Raw genomic sequence first — 17,037 nt, 5'->3', positions numbered from 1 at the left:
GGTAGGATCAGTAAGTTCGCGGATGACAAAGATTGGCCGAGTGGTTAACAGTGAGGTTGAGTGTCTTGGGTTACTGGGAGATATGGACGGGATGGTCAAATGGGCAGAAAAGTGGCAGACGTAATTTTTAACCCTGAAAGGTGTGAGGTGATACTCTTTGGAAGGAGTAATGTGACATGGAAGTATTCAATGAATGGCCTGACACTGGGAAGTTCCGAGGAACAAAGGGACCTTGGCGTGTTTGTCCATAGATCCCTGAAGGCAGAAGGGCAGGTTAATAGGGTGGTGAAAAAAGCATATGGGACACTTGCCTTTATGAATCAAGGCATAGATTACAAAAGCAGGGAGGTCATGTTGGAGTTGTATAGAACTTTGGTAAGGCCACAGCTGGAGTAGTGTGTGCAATTCTGGTCACATTATAGGAAGGATGTGATTGCACTGGAGGGGGTGCAGAGGCGATTCACCAGGATGTTGCCTGGGATGGAACATTTAAGCTATGAAGAGAGGTTGGATCGGCTTGGGTTGTTTTCGCTGGAGCAGAGAAGACGGAGGGGTGACCTGATCGAGGTGTACAAGATTATGAGGGGAATGGACAGGGTGGATAGGGAGCAGCTGTTCCCCTTAGTTGAAGGGTCAGTTACGAAGGGACACAAGTTTAAGGTGAGGGGCAGGAGGTTTAAGGGGGATTTGAGGAAGAACTTTTTTACCCAGAGGGTGGTGACGGTCTGGAATGCACTGCCTGGGAGGGTGGTAGAGGCAGGTTGCCTCACATCCTTTAAAAAGTACCTGGATGAGCACTTGGCACGTCATAACATTCAAGGCTATGGGCCAAGTGCTGGCAAATGGGATTAGGTCGACAGGTCAGGTGTCTTTAATGCATCGGTGCAGACTCGATGGGCCGAAGGGCCTCTTCTGCGCTATATTATTCTGTGATTCTGTGATCAGATTTGGGACTTTTGCCTTTTCTGATACATATTAATGAACTAGACCTTGGTGTACAGGGCACAATTTCAAAGTTTACAGATGATAGCAAACATGGAAGCATTGTGAACTGTGAGGAGGATAGTGTAGAACTTCAAAAGGACATAGACAAGTTGGTAGAATGGGCAGACAAGGTGGCAGATGAAGTCCAGTGCAGAGAAATGTGAAATGATTCATTTTGGTAGGAAAAACACGGAGAGACAATATAGAATAAAGGGTACAATTCTAAAGGGGGTGCAGGAGCAGAGGGACCGAGGTGTATCGGTGCATAAGTCACTGAAGGTGGCAGGACAGGTTGAGAGAGCAGTTAATAAAGCATACAGTGTCCTGGGCTTTATTAATAGGGGTATAGAGTACAAGAGCAGGGAAGTGATGTGGAATCTGTATAAGACACTAGTTCGGCCTGACGGCATTGGAGAGAGTACAGAAAAGATTCATGAGAATGGTTCCAGGGATGAGGAATTGCAGTTATGAAGATAGATTGGAGAAGTTAGGACTGTTTTCCTTGAACAGAAGGCTGATAGAGGTATTCAAAATCATGAGGGGTGTGGACAGAGTAGATAGAGAAACTGTTCCCACTCGTGAAAGGATCAAGAACGAGAGGGCACAGATTTAAATATTTGGTAAGAAAAGCAAAAAAGTGACATGAGGAAAAACTTTTTCACATAGCGAGTGCTTAAGATCTGGAATGTGCTGCCTGTGGGTGTGGTGGAGGCAGGTTCAATTGAAGCATTCAAAAGGGAATTAGACAGTTATATGAAAAGGAAGAATGTGCAGGGTTATGGGAAGAAGGCAGGGGAATGGAACTGAGGGAATTGCTCTTTTGGAGAGCCAGTGTGGACATGGGCCAAATGGCCTCCTTCTGCACTGTAACAATTGTGAGATTCTGTGGATGCAATCCCAGAAAACCAGGAAAAATTCCAGAATTCCATGCAATGGAAATGGGATGCGGGTCCGCCGCTGTAAATCAACAGCCCTCATTTTCGTTGGTCATTAGGAGAATATCAAAATTCAGAGGAAATCTATTGACTTTAGCTTTGAAAACATTACTTGATTCTGAAAAAGATAACTTTTACAAGCTTAATGCTTTTAAAGAGGAAATTTTACACAATTGCCCCTTACTGCCCCCAATGTTATGGAGAACGATACCTGATGTCTCAGTTAGGCCCTTTTGCCGTATTGAAACCAGAGTTAGAGGTGGCCAGGAGCAGCTATTTTACATTCAACCTCATTTCTGTGTGACCATGAATGGGTAGCCCCACCCACTGTTCTACATTCCCCAGTCACGATGCCATGTGTACCAACACCAGGACCACCCCAGCTGCGAGGGTCTCAATGGCAAACTGTACATCAGAGGCACTCACTCCTGACACGGCAACAGTGACAAGTTGCATCCATTACCTGAAGTCAGAAGCTGCCAAACGGTATTAACAAGGACTTGTATTTATTTAGTACCTTAAATGTAACAAAACATTACAAGGCACTTCACAGGAATGTTTTACTCTGAGCCAAAGGAGGAGATATTAGGACAGGTGATCACAACCTTGGCCAAAGAGGTACATTTTAAGGATTGCCTTAAAGGAGAGAAGGGTGGCGAGGCAGAGCGGTTTCGGGAGAGATTTCCACATCTTAGGGCCTGGCAGCTGAAGGCACAGCCACCAAGGGTGGCACAAAGGAAGTGGGGATGCACAAGAGGTCAGAATTGGAGGAGTGGGGGACTGAGCTGAGTATTTTCTGGTCTGCTGCTAGGCTGGAGGGGGTTACAGAGGTAGGGAGGGGAGAGGACTTCCACCTGAACACAAGGACAAGAATTTTAAATTTGAGGCATTGCTGGACCAGGAGCCAATGGAGGTCAGCGAGCATCATGTGATGGTGAACGGGTAGAGTTTTGGATGAGCCTGTTTCCTGTAAGGTGGGAGGACGGTCAGGACAGTATTGGAATAGTCGAGTCGGAATTAATTTCTCTTCTCACCTCTTTTTCATTCACTTTCCCCCACCTTCCTGTTTCATACACGTTCACGTTGCCCCCATTTCTTTCTTCCAATTCCTGCCTGCGAGATTGGAAAGTGTTTTCTCTTGTTTAGTCAGGCATGAAGGTAGGGCTGCCCCAGCAGGCAGAGCAGTAGTGATGGCCTTGTATCAAAACAAAGGGATCTATGGTGTTGCAAAAGCTCTTTCACTTGCTGAGTGCCAAGATATTCCTGCATGCACACCAACCTGCTGTACCTCTACCAGGGAAACAAACAAATGTTCACAGCCCAAACTGGCAACTCAATGGGGCACAGGCTTGTTGTAACTTAAGCTCCTCAGATAATGACAGCGCAGCAAAACCCTGGACACCGACAACCTCTACCAGAATTAAACAGAACCCTCCACCGCAAAGCCATAGAAATGTTCCAGCTGTCCCTGGCAGTGGAGGAACAGCAGAGTGCACGACAAGGGTACAGGGTTTAACATATCTTCACCCAGCCCCATTCTCCAGTCCTTCAGGAAGGAGATCTGTGAAGCCACAGGGACCATAACTGCTACATCTTCAAACCCCATTCCTGGGGAGCCTCCTCTGTCAGCTCAACGCACTCTCTTGCAATTACTCACTTCTGACAGCTTTATGCCTCGATTATGACCCCCCGACCCCCACAAGCCCCCAAAACACAGCAGGGTGAAACTGCATGTGGCTTTTGCTAGTCGGAGTAAATAATGCTGGGAAAAGACTAGGCGATATTAGACTTCAAGCTGGATACTTGCAAAAGGTACTTTGCGCTGTAAGAGCTGCACAGCAAAGGAAAAAGGAAGAAGGTTGAGTAGCAAGATGGAAGGGAAGAAAGAATATAGTGTACAGGAAATAATTAAAAAGTTGAAGGAGATTAAACAGAACAGCAAAAAAATATAGAATGAGGAAATGGAAAGAAAGGAGCTGCAAAACTAAAGGAATCCAAAGTAAAATGTTGGTAGAGAATAAGGAATAAAACGCTTCCTTAAAAACTAAAACTAAGGACCAACCAGTAACAATCCAGGAAACTCTCATTACATGTCAGAATATAGACTCAGTGGAAAATACATCACCTTTAATAACGTTAGTTGTATAAAAACTTTGGAAACAAGTAGTTGCCTCTGTCTCCAGACTGTTAATTAAATGTATTTCTCTACTCCTACTACAATACCTGGAGGAGGAGCTCCACCACCCGAGTAACTTTGTCCCGCAGGCTGAGGGCCTCCACCATAACCAGGAGCTCCATAACCAGGAGCTCCATAACCAGGAGCAGTTCCAGGGCCACCCTGACCTACAAGAGAAAAAAAAAGAGTTTTCACTAACAGTGCCAAAGAAATAACACTCCTATGTAAGACACATATTGCACACTTCATTATAAAAGTTCCACATTCTAGACGGCCACTCTCATTTCAGGTGTGCTGCCATTTTCATTCCTCCCAGTTTATCTTGCTTCCCCTCCTTGGATCTGCATCCAGATGTGCTGGACGCCATTTGTAACCTCTCCTGTGAACGAGCCTCATGCACAAGCTGCAACTGGCAGGAGCAAGCTGTGCAGCCTTGAGCAGCATCACAGTGCAGCTCAATTAATATCCTCAGGTGATGCCCCTGCAGATGTACTTACAGCAGGCGATATTGTCCGGTGTGTAAGGGCTGGAGACCTGGCTGACCCTTCTACTCCTGCGCGCACAGGCACACAATCGACACAGGCACGCACACCCGCAATCAACGAGCAGACATGGCGCACCCAGTCAACAGGCACGCACAATAAAGTACTGGAACGTGAGGATTTAAATATAGAAGTGGTCCAAACAGAATCCCAATGGTATTAACTGAGCACCAGTACAGGATTGGTTATATACTGGGAGTCGGAGTATATTACTGACCGCTGAAAAGCGTAAAGGAAAGAGATGGAATTTGAAGACAAATTAGACAGGGACATTAGACAACAGAGTGAGAATTCTAGGAGATTTTAAGTATCGAAAAGCAGAATGTTAGTGAAATCATGCATGATGGTTAATATTAAAAGAAACAAAGACTTGCATGTGTATAGCGCCTTTCGCGAATTTAGGACGTCCCAAAGCACAGTCAATGAAGTGTGGGCGCTGCTGTAGTGCAGGAAAACATGGCAGCTAATTTGCGCACAGTGAGGTCCCACAAACAGCTATTACAAAAACGACCAGACAATCCAACTCAGTGACATTACTTGGCGCAAAATATTGGCCAGAACACCGGGAGAACTCCCCTATTCTTCTTTAATAGTGCTATGGGATCTTTTACACACACCTGAGCAGACAGAATGGGCCTCGCTTTAACGTTTAATCCAAAAGACACTACTTCCGACAGTATAGCAATCCCTAGGTCTGCACTGAAGTGTCAGCCTAAATCATTTGCTCAAGTCTCTGGAGTGGGACTTGAACCCACAATCTTCTGACTCAGAGGAGACAGTGCTACCCACTGAGCCATAGTCAACACCTAATGGTTCTAAAGAAGCTACTCAAACTTAAAGTAGACAATTCATGAGTTTATTAGGGCCAGTCAGGTTTTTAAATCACACAGATTGCGCTTGACCAATCTTATAGAATTCTTTGAAGTATTAACAAAACACAATGCATATGTTGTATACAGATATTCAAAAAACACTTGCTGATGTCTCTCAAATTAGGTTAAAGGCAAAATAATGGCTACAATTAAGGGAGTGCGGCCACATGAACAGAGGGGTGGTTGAAGGGGAGGGTTAAAGAGAAGCTTCACAGTGAATAAAGATGGGGTGAGTGGTGTTCCACAAGAGTTTGTGTTAGACCACTTTTATTCATCATAAATCCATTGTGCATCATAAACGATCTGGGTTTAGGAATTAGGAGAACAGGATCAATATTTACTGATAACAAATTGAGGCGCTTGGTGAATTCTGACTAGGCTTGGAAAAAGCTGCAGGATACAGATAAGCCAGATGCAGTTTAATGGAAAAGTGCGTAGTACAATATTTTGGAAGTAAAAATGAGGCAAGGAAACACACCTTAATTGGTAAGATTTTAAATGAGGGGGAAATGTGATGCGCATATGTTTTGTTTCATTAAAGGGAGCAATGCAAGTAGATAAGGCCATAAAGGACAAAAGGAAACCTTGGTTTTATAAAGAAAAAGAGAATGCAAAACCAAGGAGATAATGTCAAACTATGCAGGACCATGCACTTGAAGTATCGTGTACAGTTTTATGCATTCCATTAGGACATAAAAGCAATGGAGAAGGTGCAGTATAGACTCACCGGGATATTACCAAGAATGAGGGACCAAAATTATGAAGAGAGAATTGAGAAGTAAAGAATTTTTCACAAGTGCTCCAAAGAATAAAGGATGAGATAAAGACCTTCAACATTATGGAGGGTTGGAATAGGGCAAGTAGTGTTAGATTGAATCCACTGGTCAAAGATACAGTAACAAGGGGATACATTTAATACAGAGTCATAGAGAGATACAGCACTGAAACAGGCCCTTCGGCCCACCGAGTCTGTGCTGACCATCAACCACCCATTTATACTAACCCTCCAGTAATCCCATATTCCCTACCACATCCCCACAATTCTCCTACCACCTACCTACACGAGGGGCAATTTACAATGGCCAATTTACTTATCAACCTGCAAGTCTTTGGCTGTGGGAGGAAACCGGAGCACCCAGCGGAAACCCACAAGGTCACAGGGAGAACTGCAAACTCCGCACAGGCAGGACCCAGAACTGAACCCGGGTCGCTGGAGCTGTGAGACTGCGGTGCTAATCACTGCGCTGCCCTATAATCAAGAATTTTAGGAGGCTCTTTGGAGAGAATGGCTATATGGAATTCTTCACCAAAAAACAAAGTAAGGTCCACAAAGTCTTTTAAAAGTAAACTAGATAGTTGCATGAAATAAAGGGTATACAGAGTGAGCACAAAGCAAGATGATTGTATTTGCTGCAGACAAATCATCTCAGCCCCAGAATATCGCTGCAGGAGTTCTTCAGGGTAGTGTCTTCAGCCCAAACATCTTGAGCTGCTTCATCAATGATCGGCCTTCCATCATAAGGTCAGAAATGGGGACGTTCACTGATAGTGTTGCATTTACAATTTCTTACAAAATGAAGCAGGACGTGCCAGCATGCAGCAAGTCCAAGACAACATGCTGGTTTGGGCTGGTAAGTGGCAAAAAACATTCATGCCACACAAAGCCAGATAATGTGTATCTCCAACAAGAGAGTCTCTAACCACCTCTCAACCTTTAATGCCATTACCATCAACCAATTCCACCATCAACATCCTGGGGTCACTATCAACTGAACCAGCCACATAAATCCTGTGGCTACAAGAGGCAGTCAGAGGCTGGGTATTCTGCAGTGAGCGACTGACCTCCTGACTCTCCCAAAACCTTTCCATCATCTACAAGGCACAAGCTAGGAGCATAATGGAATACACTCCACTCGCCTAACACTCAAGCAGCTCAACACCATCCAGGACAATGGAATCCAGGAAATAGTCAGAGGGAATTGGAGGAGCATATATGTAATGAAGTCACATATAGGTGTAGGAATTATAGGGTTGTAATAGTAGGTGATTTTAACTTCCCTAATATTGACTGGGACTGCCTTTGTGCTAATGGATCAGATGGGGAAGAATTTGTTAAGTGTGTCCAGGATAGTTTTCTGAAGCAGTATGTGGATGGCCCTACCAGAGAAGGGGCTACACTCGACCTCCTCTTAGGAAATGAGGCTGGGCAGGTGGTTGATGTGTCAGCGGGGGAGCACTTTGGGACCAGTGACCATAACTCAATCAGTTTCAAGATAGTTACAGAAAAGGATAGGACTGGTCGTCAACTTGAAGTCCTAAATTGGTGGAAGGCTAATTTCGATGGCATCAGACAGGAACTCTCAAAAGTTGAATGGGCGAGGCTGTTTACAGGTAAAGAGACCTCTGGCAAGTGGGAGGCTTTTAAAAGTGAGATAGGAAGAGTTCAGGGCCAGCATGTTCCTGTTAGATGGAAGGGCAAGGCTGGCAAGTTTAGGGAGCCTTGGTTGACGAGGGATATTGAGGGTCTGGTCAGGACAAAGAAGGAGGCATATGTCAGGTATAGGCAGATGGGATCAAGCAGGTCCCTCGAGGAGTATAGGAGATGAAGGACTACACTTAAGGAGGAAATTAGGAGGGCGAAAAGGGGCCATGAGATTTCCCTGGCAGATAAGATAAAGGAGAATCCTAAAAGATTCTGTAAGTATATTTAGACTAAAAGGGTAGCTAGGGAGAGAGTAGGTCCCCTTAAGGATCAGTGTGGTAATCTATTTGTTGAGCCACAGGAAATGGGAGAGGTCTTAAATGAATACTTCTCGTCTGTATTTACCGTGGAGGTGGTCATGGAAGCTAGTGAGTTCAAGGGAGGGAACAGCGATATCCTGGAGCATATCAACATTACAAAGGAGGTGGTGTTGGAGGTTTTGAAGCACAGTAAGGTGGATAAATCCCCAGGGCCTGACCAGGTGTATCCTAGGATACTATGGGAAGCAAAGGAGGAGATTGCTGGGGCCCTGGCAAAGATTTTTGTATCATCGTTAGCCACGGGTGAGGTACCGGAAGACTGCAGGATAGCTAAAGTTGTGCTTTTATTTAAGAAGGGCAGCAGGGATAAGCCAGGGAATTACAGGCCAGTGAGCCTTACATCAGTGGTGGGAAAGTTATTGGAAGGGATCCTGAGAGACAGGATTTATATGCATTTGGAAAGGCACGGTCTGATTAGATCAATTTGATTGAGTTTTTCGAGGAGGTGACCAAGAGGATTGACGAGGGCAGGGCGATGGACAATGTCTACATGGACTTTAGCAAGGCCTTTGACAAGGTCCTGCATGGTAGGCTGGTCTGGAAGGTTCGAACACATGGGATCCAGATTGAGCTAGTCAATTGGATACAAAATTGGCTTGGTGATCGGAGGCTGAGGGTGGTAGTGGAGGGTTGTTTATCAGATTGGAGGCCGGTGGCCAGTGGTGTGCCACAGGGATCAGTGCTGGGCCCTCTGTTGTTTGTCATATATATTAATGACTTGGATGTGAATGTAGGGGGCATGATTAGTAAGTTGGCAGATGACACCAAAATTGGTAGTATAGTGGACAGTGAAGAAGGTTGTCTAAGGTTACAACAGGATATGGATCAAATAGGAAAGTGGGCAAGGGATTGGCAAATGGAATTTAACGCAGACAAGTGCGAAGTGAGGCATTTTGGGAAGTTAAACCAGGGCAGGACATATACAGTGAATGGCAGGGCCCTGGGGAGTGTTGCCGAGCAGAGACCTTGGGGTGCAAGTACATAGTTCCCTGCAAGTGGCAACACAGGTAGACAGGGTGGTGAAGAAGGCGTATGGCATGCTTGCCTTCATCGGCTGAGGCATTGAGTACAAGAGTTGGGACGTCATGCTACAGTTGTACATAATGTTGGTTAGGCTGCACTTGGAGTACTGTGTGCAGTTCTGGTCGCCGCACTACAAGAAAGATGTGATTAAGCTAGAGAGGGTGCAGAAAAGATTCACAAGGATATTGCCTGGTTTGGAGGACTTGAGTTATAAAGAGAGATTGGATAGGCTGGGTCTGTTTTTCCTGGAGCGAAGGAGGCTGAGAGGGGACATGATAGATGTATATAAAATTATGAGGGGCATAGATAGGGTAGATGGCCAGAGTCTGTTTCCCATGGTAGGGGTGACTAAAACTAGAGGGCATAGATTTAAGGTGAGAGGGAGGAGGTTTAAAGGGGATCAAAGGGGTAAATCTTTCACACAAAGAATAGTGAGTATCTGGAATGAGCTGCCAGATGAGGTGGTGGAGGCAGGAACAGTAGCGACATTTAAGAGGCATCTGGACAGGTACTTGAATGAACAAGGCATATAGGAATATGGAATTAATGCAGGCAGGTGGGATTAGTGTAGCTAGGCATTATGGTCGGCATGGACGCGGTAGGCCAAAGGGCCTGTTTTTATGCTGTATGACTATGACAAAGCATCCCACTTGATCAACAACCCATCAACTAACTTAAACATGCGCTCCCTCCACCACCGACACACCATGACTGCAGCGTGCATCATCTACAAGATGCACTGCAGCAGCTCGCCAAGGCTCCTTCGACAGCATCTTCCAAATACGTAAACCCCACCACCTCAAAGAACAAAGGCAACAGATGCATAGAAACACCACCACCTGCAAGTTTCCCTCCCAGTCTCACACCATTCTGACTTGGAACCGTGTCACTATTCCTTCTTCATTGCAGACTCAAAATACAAGAACTTCCTATCTAACAGCACTGTGGATATACCTACGCAACACAGCCTGCAGTGGTTCAAGAAGGCAACTCACCATCATCGTCTCATAGGTAATTAGGGATGGTCAATAAATGCTGGCCTTGCCAGTGATGCCCACAACACAAAAAACAAATGAAATTATTAGTTTGCTTCTATCGTAACTAAGAGCTTGGTACAAAATGTCTGTTCCCACGTTTCCCTGAAAACTAAAACTAAGGAACAACCACTAACAATCCAGGAAACTCTCATCACGTCAGAATATAGACTCAGTGGAAAATACATCACCTTTAATAACGTTAGTTGTATAAAAACTTTGGAAACAAGTAGTTGCCTCTGTCTCCAGACTGTTAATTAAATGTATTTCTCTACTCCTATTACAATACCTGGAGGAGGAGCTCCACCACCCGAGTAGTTTTGTCCCGCAGGCGGAGGGCCTCCACCATAACCAGGAGGTCCATAACCAGGAGCTCCATAACCAGGAGCAGTTCCAGGGCCACCCTGACCTACAAGAGAAAGAGTTTTCACTAACAGTGCCAAAGAAATAACACTCCAATGTAAGACACATATTACACACTTCATTGTAAAAGTTCCACATCCTAGACGGCCACTCTCATTGCAGGTGTGCTACCATTATTATTCCTCCTAGTTTTTCTTGCTTCCCCTCCTGAAGGTGCCGACTCTCATTGGATCTGGATCCAGAGGTGCTGGACGCCATTTGGGGACACATTTAATATAATCAAGAATTTTAGAGGTGGCTCTTCGGAGAGAATGGCTATATGGAATCCTTTACCAAAAAACAATTTAAGTAAGGTCCACAAAGTCTTTTAAAAGTAAATTAGACAGTTCCGTGAAATAAAGGGTATACAGAGTGAGCACAAAGCAAGATAATTGTATTTGCTGGAGGCAAATCATCTCGGCCCCAGAACACCACTGCAGGAGTTCTTCAGGGTAGTGTCTTCAGCCCAAACATCTTGAGCTGCTTCATCAATGATCGGCCTTCCATCATCAGGTCAGAAATGGGGACGTTCACTGATAGTGTTGCATTTGCAATTTCTTACAAAATGAAGCAGGACGTGCCAGCATGCAGCAAGACCGAGACAACATGCTGGTTTGGGCTGGTAACTGGCAAAAAAACATTCATGCCACACAAAGCCAGATAATGTGCATCTCCAACAAGAGAGTCTCTAACCACCTCTCCTTAACCTTTAACGCCATTACCATCAACCAATACCACCATTATCAATATCCTGGGGTCACTATCAACTGAACCGGCCACATAAATCCTGTGGCTACAAGAGGCAGTCAGAGACTGGGTATTCTGCAGTGAGTGAGTGACTGACTGACTGACCTCCTGACTCTCCCAAAACCTTTCCATCATCTTCAAGGCACAAGCTAGGAGCATAATGGAATACACTCCACTCGCCTAACACTCAAGCAGCTCAACACCATCCAGGACAAAGCATCCCACTTGATCAACAACCCAACTAACTTAAACATTCACTCCCTCCACCACCGACACACCATGACTGCAGCGTGCATCATCTACAAGATGCACTGCAGCAGCTCGCCAAGGCTCCTTCGACAGCATCTTCCAAATACGTAAACCCCACCACCTCAAAGAACAAAGGCAACAGATGCATAGAAACACCACCACCTGCAAGTTTCCCTCCCAGTCTCACACCATTCTGACTTGGAACCGTGTCACTATTCCTTCTTCATTGCGGACTCAAAATACAAGAACTTCCTATCTAACAGCACTGTGGATATACCTACGCAACACAGCCTGCAGTGGTTCAAGAAGGCAACTCACCATCATCGTCTCATAGGTAATTAGGGATGGTCAATAAATGCTGGCCTTGCCAGTGATGCCCACAACACAAAAAACAAATGAAATTATTAGTTTGCTTCTATCGTAACTAAGAGCTTGGTACAAAATGTCTGTTCCCACGTTTCCCTGAAAACTAAAACTAAGGAACAACCACTAACAATCCAGGAAACTCTCATCACGTCAGAATATAGACTCAGTGGAAAATACATCACCTTTAATAACGTTAGTTGTATAAAAACTTTGGAAACAAGTAGTTGCCTCTGTCTCCAGACTGTTAATTAAATGCATTTCTCTACTCCTATTACAATACCTGGAGGAGGAGCTCCACCACCCGAGTAGTTTTGTCCTGCAGGCGGAGGGCCTCCGCCATAACCAGGAGGTCCATAACCAGGAGCTCCATAACCAGGAGCAGTTCCAGGGCCACCCTGACCTACAAGAGAAAAAGAGTTTTCACGAACAGTGCCAAAGAAATAACACTCCAATGTAAGACACATATTGCACACTTCATAGTAAAAGTTCCACATCCTAGACAGCCACTCTCATTGCAGGTGTGCTACCATTATTATTCCTCCTAGTTTTTCTTGCTTCCCCTCATCGGATCTGGATCCAGATGTGCTGGACGCCATTTGTAACCTCTCCTGTGAGCGAGCCTCATGCACAAGCTGCAACTGGCAGCACGAGCAAGCTGTGCAGCTTTCAATACCATCACAGTGCAGCTCGATTAATGTCCTCAGGTGATGCCCCTGCATATGTACTTTCAGCAGGCGATACTGTCCAGTGTGCAAGGGCTGGAGACTTAGCTGACCCTTCTACTCCTGAGTGCACAGGCACGCAACTGACAGACACACCCACAAGCAACGATTAGACAAGGCGTTCCCAGTCAACAGGCACACACAATGAACAGCTCCACACATCCTCAATACAGCAACCTTCAACAGACATGTCTGCACAAATCCTCAATACATACACACACACAAACCCTCAACACAGATACTTAAGACAGCGAGATGCAAAGTATTTCAAAGTGAGACTAATTCATCTATGCAGTGTGTTACAAGTTATAATTTTAATAAAAAAGAGCTAGTTAACAAATTAGTTGAAGAGTTTACCTGCGGGATATGATGGATATCCAGATCCGCCAGCTCCCCATCCTGACTGGTTACCTTGGGGTGCAGGGTAACCCCCTGTAGATGATGGTGGGTAAGTACCCCAATCAGCCTGATAAGGGCAACCTGGAGGCTGGGGGTAGGCCCCACCAGCACCTGGAGGCTGGGGGTAGGCCCCACCAGCACCTGGAGGCTGGGGGTAGGCCCCACCAGCACCTGGAGGCTGGGGGTAGGCCCCACCAGCACCTGGAGGCTGGGGGTAGGCCCCACCAGCACCTGCAGGGTAGGGGTAGGCCCCACCAGCTTGTGGATACCCAGACTGTCCATCCGTTTGCTGCAATAAAGGAAAGGAGAGGCATACTCAGTTATACAGCAACAGGTCACACATTCCAATAACAGGAAAACCTGTGCATGAATTTTAAAGGTGACAGCATTGTATCTAATCAATGGGGCTACATTCACAGCTTGCACATCCAACGGATCCAACATCATCGCCCCCGTGGCTAAAACTCAGCTAACATCACAGATTGAACCAGGAAAGCCCAATTTCATCAATTTGATCACATTTTGGATGCAGTGGCCATTCCGTCCAGCTTGATTCATCCATCTAAACAGAGTGACCATACAGTTCCTCTCATTGCAGCATCCAGTCAGTTGCCTCCATTACTCTATCTGGGAGTCCATCATTCGAGGTCAAGAAAACCCTCCTGGATATCAGCCCTAAATTTGCCTTTCCCTAGTTTGAACCTGTGACCCTGGTCGTCCTCTTGGAATTTCATTTATATATTCCAGACCACAACCAGATCATTGATGACCTGTTTATTGGTATGTGGAGAAAAAAAAAGAGTAACCAAAGCAAACCACCGTGAAGAACATACAAAGTACAGATGAGACTGAGCTTGGGGTCACAGCTTGAGGCTAATTTCATCATCCGGGAAAACTCAGGGTAATGGGCGGCACAGTGGCGCAGTGGTTAGCATCGCAGCCCCACAGCTCCAGCGACTCAGGTTCAATTCTGGGTACTGCCTGTGCGGAGTTTGCAAGTTCTCCCTGTGACCACGTGGGGTTTCCACCGGGTGCTCCGGTTTCCTCCCACAGCCAAAGACTTGCAGGTTGATAGGTAAATTGGCCATTGTAAATTGCCCCTAGTGTAGGTAGGTGGTGGGGGAATTGAGGGAAGGTGGGGATGTGAGAGGATAATGGGATTAATATAGGATTAGTATAAATGGGTGGTTTATGGTCAGCACAGACTCGGTGGGCCGAAGGGCCTGTTTCAGTGCTGTATCTCTAAATAAAAAAATAAAATGGAGAAAAGCACATCTGGAACCGCATTTGTCTCTCCTCTGGCTCCCCACTACTCTTCTGAGGGTGCCAACAGTCACTGGGCTGCAGCTCCATGGATGCAATAAGCCTTCTAATACTACCCAAAGATGCATATTCTTCTGGGAGGTGTCTTCAGGGGAGGATTAGCAAAGGAACCAGAGTTTGACAGGAGACACTAACGGAACAATGGGTGATCTTGAAGGAAGAGATGCTTCAGGTACAGGCTAGGTATATTCCAACAAGGGAGAAAGGGTAGGGAAACCAAAGCCAGAGCACCTTGGAGGACAAGGGAGATAGAGAATATGGTGAAACATAAAAGGGTGAATAATGCATATCAGGTGAATTCTTCAAGTGAGAAGCAGGCCAAATACATTAATTTGAGAGGGGAGGTGAAGAAAATAAGCAAAGAGAATATGAGAATAGAATGGCAGTCAATATAAAAGGGAAGCCAAAAATCTTCTACTGGCGGGTAGTTAACAAGTTGGGTGGGACCTATTAGGGACAAAGAATGCAATATATGCTTAGAGGCACAGTGCAAGGTTAGAATACTTAAGTACTTTGCATCTGTGTTTACTAAGGAACAGGATACTGCCAAAACATCAGTAGAAGCCAAGATGGTAGAGCTAATGGATGGGGTGAAAATTGATACAAAGGGCGCATTGGAAAGACTGACTGTGCTTTGAGTGGATAAATCATCTTGTCTGGATGGTTTGCACCTTAGGTTGCTAAAGGAAGTGGGGGTAGAGACAACAGAAGGGCATTCAGTGGATGCTGTTTATATGGATTTTAAGAAAGCAATTGACAGAACCATAAAAAAGGCTGGCTAATAAAATTGAGGCTCACGGAATAGAAGGGCCAGTATCAACCTGGATAAAAAAATTGGTTTAAGGACAGAAAACAGTGAGCCATGATAAATGGTTCTTTTTCAGACTGGAGAATGCTAGACAGTGGTGTCAGTGCTAGGACCACTGCTTTTATTGATGCATATAAATCTTGGATTTTGGAATACAGAGAACAATTTCAAAATTTACGGATGATACTAAATTTGGAGCAGTGGCAACATTGAGGATGACACCAGTCGACTGCAACAGGTCATAGATAGGCTAGCAGAATGGGCAGACAAGTGGCAGATGCATTTTGGCAGGAGGGATAGGAAGAGGCAAAATAGACTTAATAGCACAGTTCTACAGTGGGTACAGGGACAGAGTGACCTCAGGGTTCATGTGCATTGATCTTTGAAGGTGGCAGGGTATATTGAGAAAGCATATGGGATCTTGGGCTTCATAAATAGAGGCACTGAGTACAAAAAGCAGGGAAGTTATGCTGAACCTTTATAAAGCTCTAGTTAGGTTACAACTAGAGTGTTGTGTCCAGTTCTGGTCACCACACTTTAGGAAGGATGTGAAGGTTCTTGAGAGGGTGCAGAGGAAATTTACTAGAATGGTTCCAGGGATGAAGGATTTCAGCTACAAGGTTAAGTTGGAGAGGCTGGGCTTGTTCTCCTTGGAGCAAAGGGGAGGTGTACAAGATTAGGACAGGTTTAAACAAGGTAGACATTGAAAAACTGTTCCCATTAGCTGATGGTATAAGGACTAGGAGATAGATTTAAGGTTTTCGTTAAGAAATACAAGGGGGAACGTAAGGAATAATTATTTTTTTAACGCAGTGAGTGGTAATGACCTGCAACTCATTGCCTACGAGGGTGGTGGAAGCAGAGAATATGATTTCCAACGGAAAATGAATAGGTACTTGAGGAAAACCAACTTAGAGCTACAGCGTTGGAGCAGGGGAATGGGACTGACTGGATTGCTGTACAGAGAGTGTACATGGACTCGATGGGCTGAATGGCCTCCTTCTGTGCCGTAAATGACTATGAACCAAAATTAGAAAAGAACTGAAAAATACATTTTATGGCAACAGCAGATTATGGAATCAAACTCCTTCCGATTGATTAGAAGGGCACATAACCCACAAATGGTTTAAAAAGTAGTTCAATGATGCCAATTAGCCCCAAATGATATGGCTTATTTTCTGAAGACCTGTAGTAACAACAAAAATGTACTTGTGAAGCAACTGCAGCAAACCGTTTAAAACAATGTGACTTACAGGGTAGGCAGGGTAGCCGGGCGAGGGGTAACCAGGGTACGACATTCTGAAAAGCAAGATAGAAAGGCCAAGATGATTAGTGAATACACCACAGCTTCTGAAAGCACAAACAAGAAATGGCCAATTAGACTCAACAACTCGAATTTATAAAGCGCCGTTAATGTAGCTGTCATGTCAAAGTTGCAAAGACAAGTGTGGATCAACAGCAAACTAATGAAATATACAAAGCTCTGCGTGTACCAGGCTTCTGTTCTCAGCACCCTCCTCTACAGTAGACATGGACAACTTATGTAAGCCAAGAAAAGCAGCTGAACAGCTTCCACCTCCACTGCCTCAGACAGATATTGGGCATCTGCTGGCAGGACAGAGTGCCAAATAAGAAGTACACCAGTGTGCAGGG

The 17,037-nt window shown here is 45.2% G+C and overlaps 1 protein-coding gene across 2 annotated transcripts in view; it reads right to left on the bottom strand.

Moving 5' to 3' along the window:
- LOC137355286 (annexin A7-like) overlaps positions 1-17,037 on the bottom strand; it is an 85,836-nt gene that overhangs the window by 56,896 nt on the left and 11,903 nt on the right. The window contains exons 2-6 of one of the 2 annotated variants that reach the window (XM_068020242.1): positions 16,638-16,683; positions 13,212-13,542; positions 12,413-12,532; positions 10,658-10,777; positions 4,143-4,262 (exon numbers count right to left, since the gene is read on the bottom strand). In XM_068020242.1, coding sequence (XP_067876343.1) covers positions 4,143-4,262; positions 10,658-10,777; positions 12,413-12,532; positions 13,212-13,542; positions 16,638-16,682 — 736 coding nt within the window. In that variant the 5' untranslated portion in view covers position 16,683. The remainder of the gene's footprint in view (positions 1-4,142; positions 4,263-10,657; positions 10,778-12,412; positions 12,533-13,211; positions 13,543-16,637; positions 16,684-17,037) is intronic. The other variant, XM_068020243.1, reaches the window with a different exon arrangement.

The sequence above is a fragment of the Heterodontus francisci genome, chromosome 42 (genome assembly GCF_036365525.1).
Source record: "Heterodontus francisci isolate sHetFra1 chromosome 42, sHetFra1.hap1, whole genome shotgun sequence".
Lineage (NCBI taxonomy): Eukaryota > Metazoa > Chordata > Chondrichthyes > Heterodontiformes > Heterodontidae > Heterodontus > Heterodontus francisci.
Note: the sequence above shows the minus strand (reverse complement) of the source record. Positions and strands in the feature narration are given on the sequence as shown.